This window comes from Trichechus manatus, unplaced genomic scaffold (genome assembly GCF_000243295.1).
Source record: "Trichechus manatus latirostris isolate Lorelei unplaced genomic scaffold, TriManLat1.0 scaffold00061, whole genome shotgun sequence".
Taxonomy (NCBI): Eukaryota; Metazoa; Chordata; class Mammalia; order Sirenia; family Trichechidae; genus Trichechus; species Trichechus manatus.
In genome coordinates this window covers 7,605,232-7,615,459 of record NW_004443997.1, presented here as the reverse complement: position 1 = coordinate 7,615,459, position 10,228 = coordinate 7,605,232, and the positions used below count along the sequence as shown (strand labels likewise).

The 10,228-nt window shown below is 42.5% G+C and overlaps 1 protein-coding gene across 3 annotated transcripts in view; it reads left to right on the top strand.

Annotated features, from left to right (window-relative positions):
• The window catches only part of SUDS3 (SDS3 homolog, SIN3A corepressor complex component), a 46,710-nt gene extending 37,980 nt beyond the window's left edge, over window positions 1-8,730 (top strand). The window contains exons 11-13 of one of the 3 annotated variants that reach the window (XR_002824525.1): window positions 2,252-2,392; window positions 2,498-2,582; window positions 5,717-5,753. Coding sequence is in view for 2 of the 3 variants with exons in the window: in XM_004379030.2 (XP_004379087.1) it covers window positions 2,498-2,582; window positions 5,717-5,815 (184 nt within the window). In the remaining variant the exon portion in view is untranslated. The other 2 variants (XM_004379030.2, XM_023733755.1) reach the window with 2 other exon arrangements.
• Window positions 8,731-10,228: the final 1,498 nt, after the last annotated feature.

Sequence of the window (10,228 nt, the reverse complement as noted above, 5' to 3'; positions counted from 1 at the left end):
GATTAGACCTTTGTCTGACTTGTACTGTCCAAAAATTTTTTCCCAGTCCGTAGGTTGTCTTTTGACTCTTTTGGTGAAGTCTTTTGAAGAGCACAGGTGTTTGATTTTCAGAAGATCCCAGTTATCTAGCTTATGTGTTGGGTTTTGTGTGTTGATGGTTATGGTTTGTATCCTGTTAATGCCATGTATTAAGGCCTGTAGTGTTGGTCCTATTTTTTCTTCTATGAACTTTATAGTTTTAGGCTTTATATTCAGGTCTTTGATCCATTTTGAAGTAGTTTTTGTATATGGCGTGAGGCCAATACCTTGACTTTTTAAAATTTATTTTTTGTTGTTGTATACACAGCAGAACATATACCAATTCAGCAGTTTCTACGCATACAATTCAGTGAATTGATTACATTCATCAAATTGTGTAACCATTCTTAGCCCTCCTTTTCAGAATTGTTCCTTCCCCATTGCAATACCATGACTTACAAGCAAATATTTATTTACTTTTTTTGCATGAGTGGTACCTATTTATTTTAGAAAAAGTCAGCTGTGCCAAAAAAGGAATATCGTTTTAAATTTATATTTTTATAAAATTTGAATATGCATTTAATATACACTTAAATATTTTAATATGTAGATTTGCCCAATTTCATATATATGAATGATACATATGTTATGTGTATAAATTTCATTACAAACACAGGAATATAATGGACATGGTCTTTTTTTTACGCTTAGCACTATACTGAGCGTGTGCTCACGGTAGTAATATAATTCTACACCACACCTGTGCCTTTTATTTTTTAAAATATTTAGAAAGTAGTATCAGAATGACTTGAGGCTAGTTGCATTTTGTTTTGTGTTTTATCTTTTTAATAACTCACAGTCCCCATAGATTAACTGTGAATGTTCTTCTCCCTTTGTACTTTTATTCTAACCATTATTTAGGACAGTACTATTTACATGGAATAGTGGGCTTAGATGTGGGAGAGAAGGTAAAGAAGTGTCAGAGTTAGAGTTTGGCTGTGAACTAATTCAGCCTTTCCTCCTACATCCTACAATTCAGACCTTGTGACATTACATATTCAGCATAATGAAGGCCCCCTGACCCAGTTTACCAACTAATCTATGGCCAAAAGCAGCTTTAAAGCTTGGGTCCAAACCAATCTCACTGTTCTAATTGCATTTATGATTCGATTTCTTTTAACAACAGTGTTTTCAGGGAATAAATTGACTTGGAAACCTGAGTTTTCAGCTCCTACTTAGCAGGTTAAAGAGCGCTCAGAACCTAGACTGGAAAAAGCTGATTGTGGGAGTGAAGTACATACGTCCTTTAGCTGTGATATCTCGGCAGTAGGTTATTTCATTATACCAGCAAAAGAGTCTGCCTTCCTCCCCCAGAGAAATATAATAAGATGCACTGCTTTGCTGGAAGATGGGTTTGGGTGGAATTTGCATGAGTCAGTGGGTGTGTTTCACCAGATCTGTGCAACCAGAATCATCTAAAGGTTGTGTCTTGACTGAACTGGGGCTGGCCCAGGCCAGTGCTGCCAGCAGCAGCTCAGCTGATATTTCCAGGCTTGTAATTCAGCAGCTGCTCCTGCGTCCTGTGGCAGCTGTCATTGTCCCATTTGGCCTTTGGCCCTGGCTTCCTCTCCTTCATCCCTGGCCTTGTCCCTGAACTTGCAGAAATTGCGCATGGCACACTGCACTGCAGGGAAGAGGTAGATGCAGGGCCTGAAAGGGGAGCCTCTGTCTTGTCCACTCCATTCAGAGAAGGTTTCCTCACTGTCCAGGCCAAATTAGGTGCCCCTTCACTGTACATGATGACACCCTGAACTTTGCCTCATTAGCGCTTGCCAGAATGTGATAATTTAATGCTCTTCACCCCACTGTATTTGAAGCTCTGTGATGGCGGGGACCTGGTGGCCTTGTTCACTGTCTCCACAACATCCAGCATAGTCAGTGGTATGCAGTATGTGCTTCGTGAATATTTGTTGAGTGAATGACCAAAACTAAGGGCTGAATTTGGCCTTGCTTGTTGGTGACTTATTTGGGCAAATAGAAAATAACTACCAGGACATTCGTTTACATCTACCTATTTGTTGTGTCTACCCTACCTTCTTCAGTGTTCTGGGGTGAGGACAGGAAGTGGAAACATGGGTTTTACTTTAAAATTTTTAGTTTACTTTTTAACAGGGTCATATTGTCTAAATTAAAAAAAAAAAAACTGTAGTTAGTTTCCCAACTCTTTCCTCAGCTGCCCGTGTGCCCTCTGCAGAGGGAACTAATGAATGGAAGGTTTAGATCCAGAAGCTAAGAAGAGACCATGTAATCTAATCCAAGGATAGACGCCTTTAACTTACACCACACCTTCTGAAACCCAGAGTCTTCCTCAAATGTAAATTAAGACTCCTTTACTTATAATTTTTTGTTGTGGTTTTCTTTTTCCCCCTTCTTCTTTCTATTTTGTGTTTGCGTTTAATTTGTGCCTTGTTTTCGGCAGGTACCACAAGAGCCAAGCCATCTACCTGGAGTCGAAGGACAACCAGAAACTCAGCTGTGTGATCAGCTCCGTCGGAGCCAATGAGGTACGGACACACCCTTGACCCTTTAGGATAGCAAAAAATTGCTCTGTGAAGTGTTTAAAATATGACAAACCTGAAAATGCCACCAAGAAAGTACAGTGGAATCATGTGCTTTCTTACATCCTGAAGTCAGCACTTTTGGCAGAAATTGCACATAGTCAGAATCACTCTTGAAAATCTCTTCTATTGCTTGACTACAGTTTATGTGGATCCATGTATTCCTTGTGGTGTTTGTGAACTCCCTGTACAGTAATTGACTTGGGAACCAGTGAGGTAGACTCAGGAAAGACCAAAAGGCAAGTCTGTGTGATGTCTGTGCGTTCAAACCCTGCTTCTTTTTAAGGGATCTGTCCACTCAGGATGGAGCTTGCCTGTGGCGTGCGCTTCATCTTTGGTTTGCTACTTCTCTAGAATTTTCATATGTATTAGTAGGTTTGTTTCTTGCTGTGAGGATTAAATGACACATGTGGAGATGTCTGGCCCAGGATCTGTCTTGTCCACTCCATTCGAAGAAGCTTTTCTGACTGTTCAGGCCAAATTAGATGCTCTTCGGCAAACGCCATGACACTCTGAACTTTACCTCATTAGCACTTGCCAGAGTGTGATTATTTAATGTTCCCCACGTCCACTGTATATGAAGATCTGTGGTGGCAAGGACCTGGTGGCCTTGTTCACTGTTTCCTCAACATCCAGCGTAGTCCGTGGTACACAGTAAGTGCTTAATGAGCATTTTTTGAGTAAATGACCAAAACTAAGGGCTGAATTTGGCCTTCTGGCATGCTGATGACTTACTTGAGCACAGAGTAAAGGCTCAGTGAGTGGGTGCTGGCTTTGGAGCTCCAGCCTGCTTGATCAGGCCCGCACTCTACTCCTTGCTTGTTCTCTTTCCAGTCTGGCATGTCCTGTTGTGTCTCTGAACACCAAACTCCCACGCTTGTGCCTGTGGGTATTGGCCTCTGCGAGTCACTCCCATAGGAAGGTATTTATTCTAAAGTCAGTTCAGAGGGTCACGCTCAAGGAGTATGTGGCTGCCCTGTGAGTCCTCTAACTGGCCCTTCATTAGCAGGATGTCAGCACTGTGTAACTTGTTAGCAGTTTTAAAAAAGTTTTCAACTTTAATAGCTGGATTGGCTCGATCTTTTATCAGTCCACAAATGTCTGCCAAGAAATTGATTTTTACGTGTCTATCCTCTGTAACTTATTCGTGCCAGTGCACAGTCAATCTAATGAAACTGGATTATGAAATAACTTAAGCCTCTTTTATTCTCCCAGCTTCCTGAATTGAAAATGCCCTCAAATGTGACTCGTTTGCAAAATAAACGTTATTTTTGCCCGAGGCTCAGGAGCCATGTGGTCACCTCCAGCCAAGTGACAACCAGACCAGGGGATCTAATAGAGAGACCTGTTGGTCCTCAGCCAAGAGGTGGCGTGATTTCACGATGGAGCACTCGTGCCTGGCCCTGTGTGGTGCTCTGCAGAGCAAGCAGGACCTCCCAGTACCTGAGCCTCACTTTAGAACCAGTGCATCATTGTCCTTTGTGACACTTCAGGGTTTTTCAGGAAAATAAGAGTACAAGTTAGATTTTTTTCTCTCTCTGTTGAAGATTGTCAGTTTTTGACATAATAGAGTGTCAGAGTGGTCTGACAAGGAAACGGTGACACAGAGACCTGTTTCCTGGAGGGAGACGCCTCGGTGCATCGGAGGCATGTGAGTCTGGGGCTGGGGAAACATTCCTCACTTCTCAAAAGTGCCCCAGCTCATTTTTCAGGTCAAATCCTAAGTGACACCGGAGTCACTGGGCCTCTGCATGACTTGACTGTGGACAGGTTTGGCGAGTTGGTCTGAGTATGCAGCAGTGGCTGGGTTAACCCCTCCTTGGGCTCACTCTTCAATTTAAAATGTCTCTGCCACGTCCTTTAAAGGCTCAGCTTTATCTGAGGTCTTTAATTTTTTAAATTTTTAAACCAGCGCATTTGACTTGAAAGTCTGTCGCTAAATAATCACGTTAAAGAAACTGAGAATAAGCTTATTTAGAACCTGAAAACCGAGTGGCGGAGGGAGGAGATACGTCTGTAAAATTGTACCTTGTATGTATGGGTGAGATGCAGACCTTTTTAAAAACCCATGTGTATGACTCCATTTTATTGCACGGTACAGAGAGTCGGGGTAAGAAAGATACGGGCTGGTTTAGCGGAGAAGAGCAAGGGCCTTTGATGTGAGGTGCCAGGACTTACATCTGGACAAGTGGCTCAACCTTGCTGAGCTTCAGTTTCCTTTTTCTGTGAAATGGAGACGATGGTGGTGCTTACTTCATGGGGTGTTCTGAGGATAAAGAAGCCAAGCATGCACAGCACAGTGTCTGGCACACAGTAAGAGCTCAGTCAACCCTTGCATAGGTGTGTCAAGCACCAGGCAAGGAGCACGTCGTCCCATCCCTACCTGCAGGGATGCCACTTACTGAGTGCAGCTTTCAGCACCGGCATTCCCCCTGCTGCCAGAGTTCATTCTCAGTTTCATGGAAGAATACATCATCTACCCTCTAAAGTGCAAGAAATCTGATACCGTGTGGGGGAGAATAGAATGGGGCAGAAGGAAGGACTGTCTTAAACTGTTCAACCTTCTCATGATCCTGATTGGGCCTTTACTCAGTCACGGGTATCTTTTTTTTCCTTCTTTTTCTGTCACCACCATCAGCCTTGACTACCAGCAAACTAGAGCCTTGAAAGGCTATAACATGGAAGTCCCTTGGGACAAGGAAAATATTTTCAAGTTTGATTGAAAGTTTATTTTCATGAATATATGTATCTTGAATGTTGATAATATTATAATCAAACCAAATCAAAGAGTCCTTAAGATCAGGGCAACAATGGAGTCCAAGATGTGTGTGCTTTCCATTTTCTGACTCAGAGGTATAGAGAGGTGACTGGGAGGGATGAGTGCAAGGGCTGCTTCCTGCTCTGCATGTGAGTGGTATGCTTTGGGAGGACCACAGGTGACAGGTGCTTGAGAACAGCCTCATGAGCTGAGCGGTCATTCAAGGAAGATTTTTCTGCCCACACCTAATTCATGCAAGATTTGCTCCTCAGTATTTCTTAGTCCCTATCATCTTTTTCCCTTTTTGTATTCTGTCGTGCAGATCTGGGTGAGGAAGACAAGTGACAGCACAAAGATGAGGATCTACTTGGGCCAACTTCAGCGTGGACTCTTTGTGATCCGCCGGCGGTCAGCGGCTTGACTTTCTACAGTGTTCTCCCCTTGACCCTTTTTTTGGAGTGGTTTTTATTTTTGTTTTGTCTTCTTAATAGAAAAATTTTAACTCACTGGGAATAGCTACTCGGCCTTGGAAAATGGAGAACACTGTTGAGGATTCTGCAAGACACTTGGGTGGCTGGCCGCTTCCATCTCGGTGTCATTCTTGCCTGTCTTGACTTCCAGACATCCGTCACCATGGGACTGTTTTACATTCAGGAGTACTGGGGTTTGATTTACTGTCCCTTTATTTCTTTATTTTTTGCTTGTATTTTGTCTTTAACTTTTTTTTTTTTTTTAAAGCTCCTTTGAGTTTGAAGGGAAAGCTCTTTTGTTAATTATCTTCGGGTCTTTCTACCGTGAAGAAGAGCGGGAAGAGATACACTCTACAGTGCATTTTCACATTGGGAATCTGATTAGTGGATTACATAGCTACTTCCCTTGTCGAGCCCAATTCACTGTTTCCCCAGAAGCTTTGGGCAGAGGTCCTAGCAGAAGGAGATTAATTCTCCTGGCTCTCTGCCTTCTCAGAGAAATAAATGCCTCGTGTAACATCTGGTGCATGCCATCCATTCCACTGGCTGAGCAACGGGAAAATTTGCCTGGAGACGGTGTAGTGAAGTGAATGGGGTTGGGGGAAGGGGAAATGTCATATTTGTAATGTGCTGAAGTTGCTAATATTTTAAATGTTACTTAATGCAGGTGGTTTATTCAAACATATTTGCCCTAGCTCAGGCTGGAACCAGGAAGTGGTCATTTCAGAAGTTTTCATTTGTATTTCATTTCTCTCCCCTGTTCCCAAGTAGATGAAGTAGGACACGCCACAGGCTGATTATCTGGGTTATCTGTCGTAGGTGGGGAGAAGAGATTGATAGTACAATAATCAGTGATCTATAGGCTGTTACTCACAATCCAGGTTTCACTGTGTTGCTGGTGCCATTATTGCATGTCGGCTACTCCAGACCCATGGAACTTTGTGGTCAGGCCCTCAGCACTCCCAGCCTGCCAGGAGATCAGGCCCAGCTTGAAGAGAAGGAAAGCTCCTCTGCCATGGCTGCCACTAAACTTACACTGTTTCTAAAGAATCCAGATGCAAGGGCCCTCCATCCAGGCTCGGCGCCCTTCCCTCGTTCCCATACATGGAGAAATGACTCATTGGGTAGGGGGTTTTTGTCTGCTCTAGTTGCCATCTTGAGAGCTTGAAGGAATTTGGGGTTAGAGCAGTTTTGTTAGCATCTCTATGGGCAATCAGTAGAGCTGACACATCCTGGGAAATCTTTGTAAGTAATTCCTCCGGTCTCAAGCTGTTCTTGTGTTGTCCTTGATGCACACACCCTGAAGCAAGTTGGAGGGCCATGGTGTCAAGTAAATCCCCTTCTCTTGAGTCCTGGCTTCAACAGAGTCCAAACCTTACTGACTCAGAGTAAAGATTTATACAGATATATTTTTGTTGTAATTTATAATCCATTTCCCCCACCCTTGTCCCCCCCCCTCCCGCCATGTTGGCATCTTAGATAGAAAATAGGATAAATGATACTGTTCATCAGAAGTTGCCTGGGCGTTCTGTTTCTTCTCTGCTCTCCAACCCCCATTATGATGATGTTCCAGACAGGGAACCAAGTCCATGGTGAACTGGGGCTTCACTGTTTCTTCTTGACACCTTTGCTGTAAGGGAGGACTTCTGTCACTTGAGTTGTCACTCTGGTGTGTGTGACATCCCATAATACCAGGTAGCTATCGGTTATCAGCTAGTGCCCTGTGATGGAAATTGATTTAAATATATAAAGTATGTTTTGCCATCAAGGGTGTTGGTGTTTGTTTTGTTTTTAACGATCATTTTCCTTTTAAACAATATACCAAAGCTTGTACTGATAACCACTGGGAAGGTCAGCATCGAAGCAGCAACAATTTGCCTGTCTTTTCTTGCCTTGTCTGGTGGCCCCTTTCTGCTTTTGTGAAGTGTGACTGTCTGTTTGAAGACCAGGGTTGGGCACTTTTGCTGTCTCTCTTCTGTATCTTCTAAGGGTGTTTGAAGCCATGGTCCCCACCCATCACTGCCTTCTGTTCCTCAGCGTCCTCACAACTCCTATATCTCACTTTCATCATGGCCTAGGGAATGTGGAAAATGTTAAGTGGACTTGAGACACAGCATAGCAAATTATACTCTGAATCCCAGAAGATTTCACTTTTTATTTAGTCACTGCAGAGATGAAAAATCGGCAGCTCAACCACTGTTGCAGGCCTCTGTGGTGACGAGGGGCAGGAGAAGCCCTTTTGATAGTAGGTGGAGATACTTTTGTGGTGGACAGAGGCTAACTCAAAGGGGTAAACAGACTCTGAGATTCCATAGAACAGTAAGAAGAGCTGACTGTTAGCCCTGGTGGCCAGTCCCTGTTCCTAAACATCTTTGTTGCTCACTAGACCCTGGGCCACCAGATGAATTCCCACGTTCAAACTTTTTCCTGCAAGTTACACTTTGAGAAAGTCTGGCCCAGACAATTCTGATCAAGAACCTGTACTTGTGTTTTTTTTAGGGACGTTTGCTTCACGTATTATATTTGTCTCAAGTGTTTGCTATGGATATGACCCGATACTTATTTTACCTCTGATGGGAGGTTTTTGTGTACCTCTGTCACACCCCTCCACCCAAGCCAGTGTCCTTTTCAACAATTTCTAGATAGATTTCTGTAGCCATACCAAAGCCAGGATGTTTTCATTTGTTTGGATACCAGTATTTATGGATGTCTTAACTACCTAACCTTATTTTTCTTTTTAAACCTTTGACTGGGGCCAGTTAAGATCCCAGAGGCTGATCTGCAAATCAGAGTACATGTATTTGTGTTTGAGACCCTGTGTCCAGGACCGGGTGGCTTTGCTGAGAGAGATACGGGGCTGAGGTGGGTGGGTGCTTTTTTTTTTTTTTTTTTAAACCTAACTGTGGGTGGGGGAGCGGCTGTTTTTTTTAACAATATTTTTTTTTTCCTATTAATCTTTCCTTTCAGCCTTGAACTTTCATTCAGTAATTACCTCCTTTAAAAATTTTATTTCTAATGTGGGTATTTGAAATCTCAGTACTTAATGTTACACCAATTCCCAAAGAGTTCCCACCACTTTAATACCAGAACACGGTAAAAAAAAAAAAAAAAAAATGTGTAGCCGTTCAAGCAGCTGGTAGACTTTTTATAGAACATCATTAGCTGGTACCATTAAGTGTTCTGGGAGGTGAATGTAAAAAGTATAGGGTTTTTTTTTTTTGTTTTTTTTTTTAAATAATAAACTTTCAAAGAGAGAACCGGCATAGAGTCTGTGTTGCATCCATTGACTTGACTTGGGGGGAGAATTGGAGGAGATTAGAATTGGGGGAGAGGGAGAATACACCAGACATTTGCACCTTTAGCTATTGAGTTATCAGTGAAGAGTAAGGTACGAGATGTTACTGGAAAGACCAACATGCAGATTTATTTCTTCTATTGCGAAAATATACATAACAAAACATATGCCATCTCAGTAAGGTCTACATGTACAGTTCACTGACATTGATTACATTTTTCAAGTTGTGCACCTATTCCCACTATCCTTTTTCAAATCATCCTACCACCATTAACATAAATGTAATGGCCCCTAAGTATAAACTTTCTCTTTCCCCCTCTCTTCCACCTGGTAACCACTAATAATCTTCTGTTTTTATGTATTTGCCTATTTCATATAAGTGAGATCATATAGTATTTGTCTTTTTGCAGCTGGCCTGTTTCCCTCAGCATGTTGTTTCCAAGGTTCACCCATGTGGCATGCATCAGGATTTCATTTCTCTTTATGGCTGAGTAGTGTTCCATTGTATGGATAGACCACATGGTGTTTATCCTTCATCTGTTGATGGACATTTTGGTTCTTTCCACCTTCTGCTATTGTGAAAAGTGCTGCAGTGGACACTGGTGTACAGGTTTCTGTTTGCGTTCCTGCCTTCACTTCTGGGCATGTACCTAGGATTGGAATTGCTGGGTCATATGGTAGTTTTGTGTTCTGCCTTTTGAGGAACTGCCAAAGTGTTGTCCACAGTGGCTGTACCATTTTGCATTCCTACCAGCAATGGATAAGGGTTCCAAACAACTCAGTTTTGTAAAGAGCAGTCTAGGAGTGTTAACCCTTAAATGTAGTACATTCTTTCCTTTACTTGTGGGAGATGATAAATGAATCTAATTAAAAATTGAGTAAATGAAATTCACCTTAGGTGGAGAAAGCTTACAGAAAGTAAACTCTTATACAGCATGATTGAGGAGGGTATTGTTCACTTGCTACTCTAGAGCAGTGCTTTCCAATCTTAACCAGAAAATGGTAGTATCTGTACAGCTCCTGCAAGTAAACTGATGAAGCAACTTGCTTCCAGAGGTGACCAACTTCA